The 18780-nt window shown below is 39.9% G+C and overlaps 1 protein-coding gene across 1 annotated transcript; it reads left to right on the top strand.

Moving 5' to 3' along the window:
• The first annotated feature begins 4291 nt into the window (after window positions 1-4291).
• Window positions 4292-18772, top strand: LOC139693979 (uncharacterized). The gene is made up of 4 exons (XM_071592357.1): window positions 4292-4451; window positions 15123-15223; window positions 15322-15580; window positions 18159-18772. The coding sequence occupies exons 1-2, from the start codon at window positions 4396-4398 to the stop codon at window positions 15220-15222; spliced, it is 156 nt and encodes a 51-aa protein (XP_071448458.1). The 5' UTR covers window positions 4292-4395; the 3' UTR covers window position 15223; window positions 15322-15580; window positions 18159-18772.
• The last annotated feature ends 8 nt before the right edge of the window (window positions 18773-18780 follow it).

Below are 18780 nucleotides of genomic sequence, written 5' to 3'. Positions count from 1 at the left end.
TCTAATTTACTCAGCAATGCTTGCTACCCCATGGCTGACTGGTAAACTAGAGCTTGGTAATCAGCAAACCTGAGTTTGCGAATTTCCCTTAATTAACTTAGCTGACTGATTAACTTAACTTTACGTACTGAATATTTCTAGGAACTAATTATTATGTATCCTCCAAAGCACTGGGGCCATGGAGAAACGGTGTGTTGCGCTGCTGATGGCCAGGCTGCTGCATACATTGCTTCCTCTACTCCTCCCAAACGTGCCACACATTGGCACGCTGGGACGATCTGCCATTAATTCTGCAACCGTTGGTCCTCGCTTACTGCTACAGCCAGGTACGAAGTTGGCGCAGTTATTCTGTTTTCGAACGCGAAGTGAGTTGAACCAAAGGGAGAAATGCATCGCCAATTGACGAAAGTGAATGGAGAGTGGAGCATGTAGTAACATCATGGTGTAATTGCCGCAAATAGCGATGGGAGTTTGCAGCTGATCGCGTTGAAATTCACGACGAAGGAGGAAAGAAGTGGGAGACCGTCCCATGGGGCAGTCGCTAAGTTTGGAAAAATCGTTCGTTTGGATCGGAGGATCCCTATCGACGATATCTGCATTTTGGTTTATAAGGTTCCTCGAAGCATCCAGAGGATTTCCAACCGAAAATTTAGAATATCGGTAGGCGTGTACGATATTGGTCCCAAGAACGCTCACAGCAGAACATCAGCGGCAACGCGAACACTCTCCCCGAGAATTTATACGGCGCACTGCGTATCAAATCTCCACCGCAACGCTCGACCCCTGGTCTCCCGTCCAACCGTCGCTCTCCCGCTGCGACAACATTCCGGATGGGGCTTCTTTGGCCATCCACCCGCCTAACGTTCCTGACTTGGCACCCAGTGACCACAACCTTTTGTTTATCCAGTTGAAAGAACACTTAGAACAGTGTAAGTGACGATGACGAGGTTAAAGATGCAGTCCAACGCTACCTCAGCGACAGGGCGGCGAGCTGGGATGTTAGAGTGAGATACAAGAACTCAACCAGCGCCTACCAAAGAAGAATTGACGGTAATGACAATTATTAAAGAAAAAGAAATGTTCAAGCTTCCAAATAGTACAGTAATTATTGGAAACAAATGTTTCCTTCTCTTTATGATAGTAGTCCAGAAAGTAACTTATGTTTCGGCCTAGCGTGGCCACGGTGGGTAGGACTAAAGCCACCGTCTTGGTGTCTAAACGTCCCCTCTCTCGGTACGCATCCCGCTGTGGTAGTGGTGTGCAGACTGGTTCTTCTACTTTGCTCGCACTGCCATTTGTTAAAATATGCGCTGCTATATAAAATCCCCTGAGTTATCGTACATAAAAAATAGATACCCAACTTTTGGGATTGGCGTTGTGCCAAGGGAAAATCGACATGAGATATTCCCAAATCAGAACGTGTAGAGGTTGCAGTTTCTTATTTTCATTGACGTCAAAGTGTTTTTCCAGAAAGATTTGCCAGTATCCGAAAAATTATGCAGCTTGGTAGAAGCTCAGGATGCTCAATCATAGTTGTCACTGGAATCGAACCCGGGCCCTCCGGTAAGCAGTACAGCGCGCTACAATTGGACTACCACGCCACCCTAAAAATGCCTTTTATCTGTTTTTCATATGTAATGCTTCTGTTACTGTAATCTGTCAACAACTCGAGCTATCACACATTTTGCATCAGTTTTTGGATAATTAAAGAATCTCGTCCGGGGGACTAGTGACATCAACGTCGACCAACTCATTGTGGGAGCCACATGTCCCGCAATATTCGGCGAGTGCAAGAAAAAAAAGGAGAGACGAAAGGCCGCCTGACATGCACTCGGCGTGGCACTCTCAAAACAGTTAGATTAGCTTAAAGGTATTGGTTATTCTGAATTGGATTAGTTAAAAATATAGAAAAAATGGAGTAAGCCAGCTGCGATGTATAGAATAGTTTTTAAAATAAGCTTGGGAAGATTAAAGGAAGAGAAGAGAAATTTTCATTTTTTGGGAAAACGTGATCAAATTTTTAAAATAAAAATGAGCAATATAACAGTTTCAGGTTTAACTTTGTGGAATTCCTTCATGATGAGGATAAAAACAAACTGGACACTTCCACAATAAAGATTTAATAATTCACGCCCATGGTTTCGATACTGTGCATCATCAGGTCAGGTGATGACGATGCGTAGCACCGAAACCATGGTCATGAAATATTAAATCTTTATTGTGGAAGTGTAAAGTTTGTTTTTTATCCTCATCTTAAAAATGAGAACACATGTAAATCAAATTGAACAAGTTTTAAAACCTTAATGGAGGTTTTTGACTCCGGCATAATTTTATAGAATTTGAACCACGTATTGATTTGAAGTGAGTAATTTTGTAATTCATCTACATCTGCATAATGCATCGGAAGTTGCCGCAAGGGCGTGTGGCCGGAGATGTTAGGCCACCACCCGTAAACTAGAATAAAACCACATGCAGAATCAACACATGCATGCAAACCTACACCCACCGTGGCGTATACATTCATGCAAAACTCCTTTCATTCTACACGCATGGAAATACATGTATACTATCAACTAGCAAACACTTGCGCCTTAGAATGTACTTAAAATTGATAAAATAACGTGCAAGCTAGAATTTGAAAAGTAAGAAGGGGAAATTTCAATATAACATGGACATGTAGCATACAACGGTCTCCTCCCCAAGGACACAGGCAGGGGACATAAAATTCCACACACACACACACACTTAAGAACCAAACAAACTCCCATTAAAAGCCAATGATTGACTCTGCAGGCTGTACTTCCATTTCCTTCCCCGTCCATCTACATTTTAACCTCCTTTTTACCATTTCGACCCTCCCTTCCCCTCCCCCGCTCTGACCAACCCCCTCCCTTCACAGCTCTGAAGGTATGCATGCATGTATATGTACATATGTGTGTACATATATGTATATATATATATATATATAAATGTATATGTTATGTTATGTTATATATGTATATGTATGTATGTGTGCGAAGAATAGCCCAAGCAAAGAAGGTGTTCATTAAGAAGAGGCAACTACTATGTTCAAAGAACATAAGATTGCAAACAAGGAAGCAGTTCGTCAACACGTTCGTGTGGAGCATGGCACTCTACGGATCGGAGACATGGAATATAAGAAAAGTGGACCAAGTGTGTCTTCTTGTTTCAAATGTGTGCTACGTGTGTACAAATGTGCCTTCTTTGAGGGCCACCTGATGATGACGTGCAACGTCGAAAGCATTGGTCGCGTTATAAATAAAGTGTGCGAGTGGAATTACAACGTTACTTACTTCATTTTAATATTTGACAAGGGGTGCTGTTGAATGGAACCAGGAGTCAGGAGAGTTATTTGAGGCCCTTCGATCAAACTTCAGGCGTTTTAAGATTAGGCGCATGGCAGTCACTGGACAAAGGACAGGTTGATAAACGTCACTAAGGCCGCGTGAGCGATATTGCAGTGAAAGTTGGACTGAAGTGAAGTACATGCGGGAGGAAGGCCCTATTCGAAACAATAGTCAAGTTACCTAATAAATTAAGTTATTTGGTATGCGAAAAAAAGAAATAAAAGGAACCAAAATCATTCATACGACGGAGCCTCCACCATAACAAGACAGGTCATGCAGAATTGAAAAATAAGAAGTGGAATTTATACTATCTCTACATGGACATGCAAACTCTTGGTCTCCGTCCCTAAAGTCACAGGTAGGGAATGTGACACACCGCTGTGGGCAAGCAGTGGACGGCGAGAGGCGTCCCCCTTCCCGTCCCACAGAGAGAGAGAGAGACGAGGGATGGTAGGAGAAGCTTGTCATCATCCTCGTATATGGCAGCTCAGTTTTGATTTATGATAAATTGAGAATCTGGTGTTAACAGGATCGAATTTTTTTAAATCACGGAAGTTGATGTTTATATGTTTCCTGTTATTATAACTCAAAATTTTATTTGTTACCATTAAAGTAGAAAAGCTTCGATTTTGTTCGAAAAACAATTTGTTATTGATGCATATGAGTGCGTTTTTTCGCGATGGAGATTGACTGGTGCTGAGATGAGGGAGGGAGAGGATTGGTACGCAAGCGGACGCTTTTTCTTCCGAAAGGCGATCACAAGATGTTCACGTGAAGCACGATGGTGGCGCCAAGGGCACTTGGCGACAGCGGATTGAAACCAGTCCGTCTCCCCCCCCCCAATTGCACAAGCGTGCTGCGCACGCGCGAACTGCCGTGGTTGGAGGGAGGAGGAGCCGTTGATATATCCGCCAGATCGCTGGAGCTACCAGTATCGAGAAATCGGCACCCGAGGCAGCAATCAGCTCAACAGTAACCTGAAGTGGTTCATGAGTCTTCACGCCAAGACAATTTTTATCATTGGTCGATGAAGAGCAAAGTCATAGGTTTCGAAGCTTCGTCCAAATTTCTTCCAACCGTAAGGTGAGTCCAATCGGGAGAAATCGCCCACCTCTCAACAGATCCCAAGGAAAAGTTCTCGGATTGCTTGTTTATTCGGTGTCCGTTGGCGACGACTGCCAGTAACTTTGAGCGTGTTCGTTTCACTCTCTCGTGCATTGGTGAGGGCGGTCGGAATTCTCTTCCCTACGCGCTGAGAATTCTTTCGTATTCATTCGTGCCTCCATATAATCCTCACGTTCGGAAGAAGCGACTCTTGGAATACAAGTACCCCACTTCGGATACATGCACGAGTTCCCTTGACTACTTATTATTCTGGTTTTTTTGTTAATGTTCCCGTTTTCCCGATGGAGACCTTGCGGCATGGACCTTGGCATTCTTGTGTTGTTTTCTCCGAGGGTTGACTTCGATGGCCAACGACTTCTCTCCATTCCTCTGCCGTGATGAGTAGGGTGCCGTGGTTTTTACGTGACGGGGAACTGCAGATAAAGGGGGCAAACATTTAAGTATATGAAATAACGATGTGGTTCATGATACCAAATGTGCGATAAACATAGCCGAACCGACCTTTCCCGCTATTACACAAAGAATTTGTTATACATGTCCGGAGACAATGTCAACCATCTTTATAATCTTCAGATCATGAGTGTGTTTTTCTCACACAAATTCGCAATTAACTTCGCCATGTTAGTTTTACAATCAAAGGTGTGGAAAGGAAGATTGTCAATATGAAAAAACTTAAGTTTTTTGGGTCACTGAAGGAATCCTCTTCTTCATCAGAAGACACTTAAGTACTCTTCAGTTCTTCAGGTGGCGAAGGTAGCCACTAACGGCCGTCCATTATATACATGTTATGTATCCCTTTTCCTTTCATTCTTGCCCATCTGTGAGGGGGCGAATTTTGAAAAGCGATGGCTGTCTTGTGCGTGACATTCTAATGTTTTTTTAAAATAGGGACGACATATCATTGATAGTGGTCAGCTAGGCCGGGGCTTGAGAGAAGAGAGTCGCACGCGACGTTGCTTCTTGCCATGTCTAAGCATTCTTGTGTCCTCTGTCGATGGCCGTATGTATGCATTCGAAACGCGTATTATATCAATCGGTGGCTTTCTCAGTGAACACATCGCTCCACTGTGACCTCATTCCTCTATCCGTGAAGAAGTTTCTCTTGGGAAAATGTCGGGAAACTCATTTTGTGGGCCCTACGCGGACGAGGTCTTGTTCGTTCGGTCCCTTCCCATTTGGCCGCCGTCCTCTCTCGTCCTCCACACGCAGCGTCCTTTGAGAAAACCTCGGAAACCAATGATATCAACTTTTGGAGTGGATTGAGGTTTTCACATTTTATGGCCACGTTCCCTCCATCTTTGTTTGCGACCTGTGCGGTGAGCAGGTTTGAACCGCGGTGGAAATCGGTTTGTTTTGAAGAGAGTCAAGTTCGGGCGCTGTGGCAACCAGACTGTTGGTTTTTTAGGGGGTGAGGGGGAAAGCGGGGTTTTATACTAGAAGATTATTAGTTGTAATAAATGTCACGACGAAACAAAAAACCATGCTTGGTTAAATCGACTGGTATTCATTCGGTTTCCCACTCTTCATACCTTGTAACGCTGTTTCCAATTAGTCAATTACGTGATTAGTTATATTTAAAATGAGGAAAGTATCCTCCACTTAAAGGCAGGCATAATTCAAATGTTCAATATTATGCGGTAATTATGTGCATGGTTGGTACAAAAAGTATCAGGAAAAGTTTCAAAAATATACATTTATTTCAGAAATTGCTATGAGGCCTCTCATAAGTCTTCGAAGCACTTCCCTTAAGCGTCGACACACTTTTACGTGCGGCTTTTCCGCGACTCGATGGCTCCTTGGTGAGCGGATTCCGGAAGGTCCTTAAGGGTACGCGTGGAAGCTTCTTTGACGGGAGGGTCCCCATGGTGGTGTTCTTTGAAGGATGATTTCACTTTTGGAAATAGGAAGGGGTGTGCTGGTGCCAATACGGGGAGACTGTTAGGCGGTTGGGGAGTCGTCGCGATGTCGTTGCAGAAGGTCTTCGGAAGCAGACGCTCATGAATCTGCCGGTGATCGTCCGTCAAGACCTTCTGGAGGATGAGTTTAGCGCAGATCTTTCGCAACGCCTATTTTTAATGAATGGTGTACACTAATTGTCTTATCAATGCCAACTTGCGATTATGCGCACAATAAACCGACGATCTGAATTCAGCACTTCACTCGCACATCAGGGGAAAATCGTTACCGATACTTTTAAAAATAAACCTGCTTTTCCTGCCTTAGCGGACACATTCTTCTTCTATTCCCCATTCACCGCCAAATTCTTGTCCAAATACTTCAACTCTGTTCCAGCTCTTGTACTTAATTCCCTCCTGCTTTAATATTTGAATTTGCCCACCACTCAGGGACTTCATAATTTGGTTTCGATCTCACGATTTTGGTTTTCTTGTGATCGGCCTTCTTTCTGTACCTCGCGAAACGATCCCAGAAAACTCTCGACAATCACTGCAATCCCTCGCTAATCACGGTGGCCTATCGCGGGCCGTCGATGCTTTCCTTCAAAATCCTAAAAATATGTGTAGCTTTTACTCTGGGGGCGGTCAAGGATTAGCGATGCCTCCGAGGGTGAGGAGTGTCTTTGCGACGGTAGTTCCTCCTGAAATTGGGTGCGCGTTTCTCTATGGAGGCGGGCGCCACAGAGGATGAAATGAAGTCTTCCTCACTTTCAGGGGCGTGCGTAACTCCGCGTTATTCCTCCTTGTTATTAGTTTTCTAGTATTAGTATTCTACCGGTTAATAGTAGGTTTTTGATGGACACTATCCACTACTGTATTCCTCTAGGCCCTAATTTAGATGACATGCAAGTCTGTACCTGTGTAATAGTATCCTTAAACCTTATACTACTGATCACATTAACTTATTCTTTTGCCCTGCCTGCTTTCCATCATCCAGAATGCCTGCACTCCCCCTCCCAGCATTCCCCTTAGTCATCGTCTTCAACATTGCCTCTCATTATCTCCTTCGCACCCACTCCAAATCTGCCTCGGCAGCTATTCTCTTCCCCTCTCAACGAGGCTTGAATGTCATACGAACATGTTAGGCCATGAATGAAAATCTACATTAATTATTCCATTATTTGAGCCCCCGGATATTATTTAGTTTGCAATGGTCAGCCAATTGCGAAGCTGATAATTCTAGTATACATACTTCCAACTTGTATATTACTAAATAACAAAGCTTAGGTATTTGTGCAATAAAACAGGAACACGTGGATTTGTATATTACAAAACCCTGAGAAATCAAACACAAAGGTTAAGATTTTGTGCTTGATTTTTCATATTTTAGTCGTGTGCTCTGGTTTGTCCATTTAAGGATTGGCATATGCAGGAAATATGCGCATCTGCATTGCAATGCCTTATGTTTATAAGTAGACTTTGTTGTTAAGTTTGAATGCATATTTGGTGAGGACGAGTTGGGTCAGTTCAATGAGGAAATCTGTGGATGGGGTGTGTGGTGTGGCTCATAGGGAGAGGTAATGTTTAAGGGATTCTAGGCCTTCTGTGTGGGGAATGGAGGTGTAAAGAGAGGTGACATCTATTGTGACCATGAGAATGCTCGTGTTTTGAGGAATTGGGCATTGAGTGTAAACGTTCCTGGAAGTGGTACGAATCTTCGATGTAAGAAGAGAGTGAAATGACTATAGGTTAAAGGTAGTGGTATGTTAATGCGGAATGCAGATATTTTTGGGACCAAAATTGGATAGGAAAGAGAGTTTCCTTCTGATATGAAGGGTTGGGATCTTAGGGTATGGGGGTATAGCAAGAGAGACCTATTAATTGATGCAATGCATTAGCATTGTAGCCTCTATTGTTTATCACGGTGACAGATGATCCTTTGTCCACTGTTGTGATTAATATATATTTGTTTCATGCTAAAATTCTGCTGAGAGCTTGTCTCTTAGAGGGTGAAAGGTTTTCTGGTGGCTTTAAGGAATCTATACATTTTTTATCAGATTCCTTTGTCAGGAGGAGGTTGATGAAGCTGTCCATGGGATAATTGGATGGCAGTTGTTTGGGTACATTTTCTGAAGCTTGACAGAATTTGGCAAGTGCTGGATTGATGGTGGAGAAGTTTGAGAGACAAGGCTGGCATTTGCATCAGTATCGTCACCGATGCCTTCAACTCCTACCGGAATCTATGATGGTACACTCTTTGGTAATCCCAGCCTTGTCCTTTGAACTCCACCATCAACCCAATAATTACTAATTATATACTCATGCATATGCATATAAATATATGCAAATACACCCTGAACTCCCACAGAACAATGAACTGATTATGGATTCTGTCTACTATTTACCTTACATTCTCCCCTCTATCCCAATCTTCGACTTACCATTGCCAATCAATATTTGCATCAATCTTACCTAGCTCCTTTGGATTTCTCCCTACATCATTTGGCCAAGGTGGTATGACCATCAAAATGTTTAAGTATTCTACAAGTGTCCATATTCTGAAATCCAATTATTGACTTTGTAATTCCATGCACTTTATTTAAAAACTCAACCCAGGATTCGATGTTGAACATCAACATCAGGTGGTCCTCATGGAAGCCAACTTGGTATATATAGCTTCTGATTGAGGGAGGGGGGGGGTTTGGTCAGAGAGGGAGGGTGGAGGGGTAAAAATGTTAAAATGTAGGTGGGAGGTAAAGAGAAATCTTTGGTGCCAATCATTGACTTCGAAGAGTGGTATGTCTAAGAGTTGGGAGTGGAGGGATACAAAATTTTGTTGGCAAGTTCTTCTTTGCAATGGACGCATTTCAAAATTTCCAACTGCTCCATAGTCTTTAACCTTTATTTTCGAAATGAAGACTTAAGTCACAAAGTCACTTTCAATGAGGTGCTGCATAAAGAGGGATGTTATGTTCTTATTTTTAACTCTTGCTTTGTGTTCTATTATCCTTTCTTTAAATGTTTGTCCTGTTTGCCCAATATACTTCGTGTTACACTCCAAGCCCTTTAATTCATGCCCTCCACTCCTCTCGTCTTTGGGAACTTTTATCTTTAGTGTAAGAGATCAGGTTCTTAAGGCATGAACCATTGTAAAAGGCACTTTAAATTTTTTCTTTTGGTGAAATCCTGATTGCTTTTTGAGAAATATTCCCTAGATAGAGTATTCGTTGTCATTTGGCAGTGGGATCTTTCAAATATTCGGGCTTATAAATTTTGCTTTAGGCTATTTTCGTTTAATTTTCTTTCAGTAAATATTTTTATTAGATCTTCTGGACAACCATTATTAACTGCTATTGTTTTAATTACGTTAGGTTCCTTAATTATATTGGATTCTGACGGAGACAACATTGTCTCTATTCTGTTTTAAACAACTGAGAGGGAGATGGTTGGGGTGGTTGAAACGCCAAGAAATATGCTAGTGGCCTCTTCTTTAGTGCTTTACATTTAATGTCACTCTTTTTACATACATTGTCACTACTCTCCATTCATATGACATTTATCCTTTTCATGCATACTTGGAACATTTAGATGAAAATATTTAACAAAAACATTCAGTAGACAGAAAAGGAGAGACTCTCTTGTGGGTTTATTATGATTTTTGATGGCGCAAGCACCTTTTTCCACGGTAATCAAGTATCAAGTTGAGACTGGTAGCAAAAGAGTGAAGGAAGCATCGTGAAAGATGCAGTGAGAGGATATGGAAAGTTTACAGAAGGAGAGTGAAGTCAGTGTGCTATACAAGAAGGAAAAACCATTTTGTTATTTAGAGAGAAGTTGGGTAAAATAACTGTTAAAACAGAACAGATCTAAGAGAGATGGTTGGAAAACATTAAAGAACTGTATGGAAAAGAACTTAGGCCGGCAAAGTTAGACATAGAAAGAGAAAATGGCATGGATTAAGATTATATTTTATGATTAAGAGAACATGACAAAGTAACCTATGTTAAAGTTTAATCCTTGGTGAAATAGAAAGGGCATTAAGATAAATTAATTAAATCAGGCCGTGAGGGTACGAAACACTCCTGCGGAACTACTTTAAGTTTTAGAACATTGTGGGAGGCAAAATCTTCATGGACTAATTTTTAGCATTTATGAGAGAAGAATTTAGCTGGAAGACTGTTAGGTCAGTGTTAATTCCAATTCCAAATAATTAAAAGGCTGCTTAATGTGAGGAATACAGGACAATAAGTTCAGTTTTGCATGTAGCTAAAGTGGTTCTCAGGATAATCAACAAGAGGATGGATAGCAGGGCAAATGATTACTTATGGTGTGGTGAATTTGAGTTAAGAAAGGGGAGAGTCACAAGTGATGTCATTGCTGTAATGACGTCATTAGGAAGATAAAATGAGGGTATATTAACATGTTTTGTAGATTTTGGAAAGGCATTTGATAGAACAGATTGGGAAAAACTAATGAATATATATCATTAAATAGATATAAATTGGAGAGACAGGAGACTAATCTGCAACCTGTATATGTCTTAGACTGCTCAGGTACGAGTGGTAGACGGTTAGTCCAGATGGGCAGTGTTAGGAAGAGGAGTAAGGCAAGATTGTCCATTATCACCGGTGCTATTCAACATATATGTAGAGGAAATGATTGGAGAAGCATGGAGAGAACTGCAGATAGGAGTGAAAGTCTGCAGATAATCCATAAAATCAGTTAGGTTTGCTGATGATTGAGCTCTAGTTTGTCAGTCAGCCAAGGGGTTGCAAGTATTGCCAAGTGAATTGGATTTTCAGTGCAATAGAAATGGGATGAGAATAAATGTAAATAAAACAAAGGATGTGCATTTTTCCAGAAGATAAAAGGCTAAGTTAAATGTTAAAATAGGAGGGCAACAACTGGATCATGTGGAACAGTTCACATATCTCAAAATTTTTATGCACGAAAATGGTCAAAGTAACGAGAAGAATTGCTTTTGGTGTAGGAGCTTTCCGAATGACGAGAGATTTGATGAAAGGTAAAGTTAGTGTGGAAGTTAAGAAAAGGCTCGTATAACTTTGATAAGGAGTGTGGTTAGGTATGGCATTGAGACATGGTCATTGAAGCAGGATGATAGGCATAGATTGGAGACTTTTGAAATGTGGATGTGGAGAAGGTGAAGCAGACATTAAGGACAACAAATGAGGAAGTGCTAGGTATGGTGGGAAAGGAGAGGGGATAGTTCGAGATTATTGTTTGAAGGGAGGACAGATGGATTAAGGGCATATTGACAACCCTGACAAGTCTGGACTCATATACTTCTCTAATAAAAATAAAGCCCCTGCTTCATTGGCCATTGACCTAGGGGGAACGTGTGTACCTCAAATTTCTAGATCCAAGTTTTTGGGAGTTGTTATAAATAAAAATTTATCATGGGATGAACACATATGCAATCTTCGTAGCAGGTTAAATTCCATTTGCTTTCTTATTAGAAGTATTAGGAAATCTGTAAGCCTTGATATCTTACTTTCAATTTATTATGGAGAATTTTATTCTTTAATTATCTATAGTATTCTGTTCTGGGGTTCTTCCCCTCATTCTGATTCAATTTTTAAAGCTCAAAAATGTTTAATACGATTAATATGCAATGCTCCCTACAATGCACCTTGTCTTTCCTTCTTCAAAAGGTTAAATATTCTGACTGTTCCATGTATTTACATTTATGTCGTATGCATTTTCGCTAAAAGTAATATATCCAATTATATGACAAATGACAACGTTCATTGCCACCAAACCAGAGCCTGCAGAGACCTGCATCAAACTTATTGCAGGACTTTAAATACATCCCTGGGGCCTAAATCAATGGGCCTCCTTGCACTGAACAGGCTCCCTTACGATTTTAAGTACGTAAAGGATCCAGTCCTGTTCAAAAAGAAATTAATATCATTTTTAAGGAAAGAACAGTTTTATTCTGTAATGGAATTCATGGAGAAAAAATAACCATACTGAATATGGAATATATTTTATGCAAAAAATTTATTATTGTGTCATGCTTTTCTGAATTTCATCATTGTTTAACATCTATATGTACATATGACGTGTCCTATACACTTATCTGATGTATCTATTACACTGTGTCAGTGTCTTCTGGGCAAATAAAGATTATTATTATTATTATTGGCAGTGGGATGTTGAAGTCTGTAATAGAGGGGGGAATGTTTAGAATCTACATCTACATAATACCCCGCAAGCCGCCGCAAGGGCGTGTGGCGGGGGAAAAGGAGGAACAGGCCGAAATAAGAAATAGGGATGTTGGACGGAATGAAGGGAGGAAGGAAGTATATGGAATTGAAGAGCAACTTGTTGTGATCTTGGGTTTTTTTGTTTAGAGAGAGACAAGGGACTTGTTGCTGTACCATTTGGCAGCTTGTGTCCATCATAAACATCATCGCCTGTCTTAATAATAATACAAAATATATTGGTACCCAAGCAGTTTAAAACATATTAGGTGTAGGGTTAAGGAGGAAAAGGTGAGGAAATATATATGGACAAACACAAGGGTAAATATAAAATGGATAGCTACTTTCACATTTCATCCCTCAAAATATGTTATGGTTGGAAAGTTCAATTTTGAAGCAGGAATTTGGTATTTCATAAAAACTGCTGTATAGATATGCATGAATTTATGTTTATATGACACATTTTGGATTTAGGGATACATAGATGATCCATTACAAAGTCATATTGTAAGGGCCTAGCCACATTGACACAATTGATTATCATGAGATCCCAATCAAATTGAGCAATTTTGGTCTGCAATGGATAAGGAAGTTAGATAGTGACCTTTTTGTCTTTAAATGTGATACTCTTGTCCCTTGACCTCATACCTCAGGCAGATTAATGGCATGAGTTGGCTCATAGGTCCAAAAAGCCCCAATTCCTGGGCTTCTTTTTTAAGGGTTACCAACATCCTCCCCTTCACCAAGAATTAACATAAGAAATCAAGGCATTTGCAAATGGTGAATACAGACTTACTTGAATTATCATAACATATTAACCAAACTGGAAATGGGCTTGGATGTACAAGTACGAGGGTCATCCGGAAAGTAGTACCCGTTCGTGCCGCATGAAGTGCTGACGACGCGAGTAGCCGCTGGACGAGGTCAGATAGCTTCAGTGGCTTGTCTGCCTCCTCTGAGCCAAGTTGCGTGACGCTAGCATTGCCTGTGTTGTTTCTGTGATTGTTTACAATGTTTAAAAAAATTGAGAACGCCGCCAGTTGTGAAGTGAGGGCAGTGATTAAATTCCTCAATGCAAGAAACGTTCGCCCATGTGATATTCATCGCCAATTAAAGGAGGTGTATGGAGACAATGTAATGGACGAGTCGTCTGTTCGGCGGTGGCGTCGCAACTTCAACATGGGGAGGGGGAACACACACGACGATGAGCGTTCGGGGAGACCGTCTGTCATTACAGACCAACTGGTGAGCTCAGTTGACGAATTCGTGAGGAACGATCGGCGCGTCACAATTGATGACATCTGTGAGCATTTTCCCAATGTTTCTCGAACAATTGTTCATGAAATTGTTAAATACCATCTGCATTATGCAAAAATTTGTGCAAGATGGGTCCCTCGCGTATCTCAATGAGCTGGCGGCGAAGGACTATGCAGCAGGAATACAGAAACTTGTCACACGTTATGACAAATGCCTTAATTTGCTTGGAGATTATGTTGAGAAGTAGTTTAAAGTATCCTCTTTCAAATAAAATTTTTTATGTTTGTTAATATTTACTTTTGTGTCTTTATTTCACGAACGGGTACTACTTTCCGGATGACCCTCGTATATCTTTCAAAAAATTGTACCAGGCAAAGATAACCAATCTGAAATGTATATAATTTGGATCTTACCGTAGAAAACTTTGATTAAAGAACACAAGAAAAATATCACAAATGCATTTCAATTCATTTTCATTTAAATATTTATGTTCACAGTTTTCTTTATTTAACATGCATGAGCTCTGAATTGCAAATTTCATTATTTATATTTTATCTTGGTAGTGAGATGTATGATCTAAACTTTGTCAGTTGGCCAGTATATCCTGTTCCAATATTTAATATTGCCATCACAAAATATTAGAACAAGGGTTTGAATTCTTCCAGCTATTGAAAATAAGTGGATTCCTATAGTAAGTTAATGTGTGGGTAGCTATATTAAAAATATTTCATCCAAGTGAACAAAGAACAAATATTATGCAAGACTTTATATTCTATTTTCCTGTGTTTTGAAATTTTTTGATTGCGTGAAAAACATTTTGCTCTATTTGACCATCTCAAGAATCCTTGGTGCAATTTTTTTCACGTTTATGTTCTCTCCTTCTGGGCTGAGACCTTGTGCCATCTACAATGTATTCATTTATTTGACTCCCAAAATTGTACAATTCTTTTATGCCACTCAAGGCCTTTGAATTCTTTGAGAGACAACTCAGTGTTACCCTGGAAAGCATAGCAATTTTAATACTAATGGTTTGTGGGCATGTTGTCTCAAACCTCCCCCAAAATGGGTCAATGTTTTCTGGAACCAAATCTCAGGTAATACCTGGTTTAATGGAAGAGAATATCTGTTAAGAAGTTTACTTCATTAATACAAAATAAAATGGCCCTCTTGCTGTGCTAAAGAATTGCTATTCCTTTGTCAGTATTAGGTCTAAATGTATCCATTTTTGTTCTCTTATGATGTATTTTTTTCAGGCTTGGGAAGAACCTGTCTACTAGCAAAGGTAGTAGGTTGGGCAACTCTGGAAACCGCCTAGAATTACAAGTCCTTACACAGCTCTATCACGTACCGTAGGGTAGGTACCTTAACTTAGTTTGCCATTTCTGACTATCCCATGCATTCATGAAAATGTTGCATGCCATCTAATTTGACGGATGAATTTTTGTTTTTCAGCTGCTTGAGGGAAGACTCTTGGATCATCACTTGGAATAATTTCACTTATCTGTATTTTCCATTGAGGCAACTTGACTTACTTAGGGCAGCAACCGTAGGAACTTTAGACTGATTTCCTGTTTTGTGAGGGCATAAGATCCTTACTTCGAAAGAAATTGAAACTTTCTTTTGTGAGAGGCATACCAACAAGGAAGATGGTCCAAGGTGAAAAGCAGATGCCGTTCTCCCCGCAATGTTCGTCTCGGAACCCTGACTCGAGGTGAGAGGGTATGAATGATGTTGGGGCTTTACACTGGGACGGAGACAGAAAGGGCTTTGCTTTTGGGCAGATGGTGACTCCAATCCACTTATGCACCTAACCTTGTTTTTCTTCCGTTCCAAATAAGTGTTCAGTAAAACTTTCTAATGTGTTCATAGCAATTTGATGCTAGGATCATTGAGTATTTCTATTAACAAATGTAAGAGGTATTCCACGAATTATACATGGTTTGTATAAAAAGCATCAGGAAAAGTTTAGGAAACTTAGATTTTTTTCAGATATTCCCACCATCTAGTTGTTCGTCAAGACCTTCAGGATGAGTTTAGCACAAATCTTTCGCATCACCAAATATTCAGTGATAATTCAGTGTGCACTGTTGCTTTTTTAATGCTAACACAACCTTCAATCATGCGCACACTTAACCGATGGTCTGAAGTCAGCACTTCATGCTTGATTTAGGAAAATATTGATCCAAATATATGTAAGTGGACAAATATTTTTAACATCGTCCAAAGGAGTAGTGAGTAATAGGTTAGGTATAATAAGGGATTAGCGGTATGTGGGATTGGAATAAGGAAAAGGTAAAGGGATGTTACAAAACGGAAATAAGGTGAGGAAAATGATGTCTTAGGAGAAACACAAAGGGAAACACAGCACCAGCATTTAACAGCACAGCACACATGAGCATCAAGTGGACCTGACTGAGGCTTTTGAGGGCAGCTTATGTTTTTTGAGGCTATTATGCTCTTAATACCACTTGCATCTCACATTGGCCACAATCCTCTTAAGTCATGCGCCCTAAAGAGCTTCCTCTCCCACTCTTCCTCCGAGGCACAGAGATGTTTGAATTTCAGTTGGTGAAGTTCATTGGCATTATCCGTTGCGTACATCAGTGCATGAGGATAAACAAAGATATTATGAGTGAGCCAGTGTTGACAGAGAGGAGAAATGAAAGGTTACAGCTTCCACAGGAGTTTCAGTTCTAATAAAAAATGTTGATACCTTTTTTTTCAACCCAGCCATTTATACCTCTAAAGGTTTTGTCCCGGGGGAGAATGTTTTGCCTTAAATTAGGGAGGAAATGGAAGGTAATTAGTATTGGGAAAGCTTTTTGTAACCTTTTTTCTTAGTCTTAGCCTAAGACTGATGGACACTCATGTTATATTACATGTAAACTGTAAATTCTTGGAAAAGTTTTATCAGTTTGTCACTCATTAATGCATTAGGTGATTCCAGAGCCTATTGAAAAGTCAAGTGAGAATTAATTTTGTTTTATATTAATTACTGTTTTTAAATAAACTTATTAACATTAATATGTTCTCTTATTTACGTATAACCACCTATAAGTGAGAACTTAATGAATATGCATGGCAGCCTGAAATAATTTATTCTACTTAATAATTTTCATACTTCTTTGAATTAAATGTGGTACATTTCTTACAGTTAATTTGAAGTGTTATAATGCCCACTCCAGACTTAGAAATGATTCTGCAACTTGTTTGTGTGTAATTAAAACATTAAAAATGACTTGAGAGACCATGGGGTCTCAAGTCATTCTGCTGTAAGCAGAAAGAGATTATGGAGTACGTATGTGCATGTGTGTGCTGTGGGCATTCAGTTGAAATTTTTGTGTTAATATCTATTCATGCTCACCAATCTCACTGCTCCAGATTAGGTAATATGTGATTTAACCTTGTCTGAATAATGGACGGTTTATTATTACCCTTTGTCACTTCAATCTTATGGCAGTGAAGTGGCTGCCTCCGGGCACTAAAACATTTTCAGCTTCAGGTTTTTCTTATATTTATTTTTTTAACCCTTACATCATCAGCGTTAATATGAGAGGAAAGTCTTCTTTTGTTTATGATAACTCACTTGCCATCAGGTGCTTGTTCCATGATGACTCTGGGAAAGAAAGATTCTTCATCTTTTGTACGTGGTTCATATGCATTTGCCTCTCTTTGCATGAAACTCACAGTAGTAAGAACCATTAAGCTACCCATCTACAAATACATGGAATAAGAATTGATTCAATTGTCCTCATTGAAAGTGTGGTGTGCATGAATGACAGGTTTGGGTATGATTCTTACCCATTTGCCTGCTAAAATTGCTGATGGTTGGAAATTTTACTTATCCACTGCTTATTTACTCCACTACTTATTTACTTTATCGTGACTTACATTCATCAATTGATTCCCTTCCTTAACACCAGCTGGCTGAATTTTGGCATTATCAATCTTTTGCTAAATACCATTTGTGGAGTCCATCATGGGATGATTGAAATGGATGGTTTTTGTGAATTAAATTTCTTACATATTTTTTTGGGGATGTTGATTCACTCTCCTCATCTAGTTATTAAACTTAAGTTTACAGTTATTACCTTATCTTTGTGTCTTTCACAAGTAAATCTGAAAAATCATGTTAAAATAGCAAATAAACTATGAAGTATGAAAACCCATCAAGCATACATTTTCCATTTGGAAAGGCACAATTCTGTTTCCACATATGGCTCTCCAATGGGTGAGAGTATGCATTTAATATCATTGTAGTTTAAGGATTTTCCCTGTCTCTTCTGCAGGAAAGCTGGCTATGAGTCGGTCCAGCAGCATGAGCGGATGAAAATGAAAGAGAAAGAGCAGCAGCAGAAGAACAACTCCAAGGACAAGTATGGATCTTGGGGATCGACATTCAAAAACAGGGAGAACTTTGTCAACATGCACCATTGCTAAGGGGAAGGTTTCTGGCTGGACATGAGCAGATTTTTTTAAATTGGAAACATACACCATAAATGTCTTACATATGCATATGCTTACTAAAACTTTTCTTTTGTTGTGGTACTTCACAATCTTCAATTGGTGGAAAGTACCTTCATTTCATTTTGGATTGCTTAGTATTCTCTTTTTAATGGATTTAAATTGGAGAGAGCCGTGCATTTGGTCCTCAGTGAGTGGAAAACAGCTTTGCATTGCTTTTGCATTCATTCAGACGTCTGGTCATAGTGTGAACTAACTTTGAATTAACCATTAGAATTTATGCATGTTGCCCAATGGAAAATACAGAAGAGTCAAATTATTCCAAGTGATGCAGGTCTTTTAGGCACTAATTATATTGTTGGGAATGATTTGGTACAATTGTTTTATCATCTATTCATTCATAGAGGAAAATAAATGATTTAAATGATTGCATATTCAATCACTTGT

The sequence above is a fragment of the Hetaerina americana genome, unplaced genomic scaffold, assembly GCF_022747635.1.
Source record: "Hetaerina americana unplaced genomic scaffold, ioHetAmer1.1.p SCAF_5, whole genome shotgun sequence".
Classification (NCBI taxonomy): Eukaryota; Metazoa; Arthropoda; class Insecta; order Odonata; family Calopterygidae; genus Hetaerina; species Hetaerina americana.
This window is presented reverse-complemented; position numbering and strand designations above follow the sequence as displayed.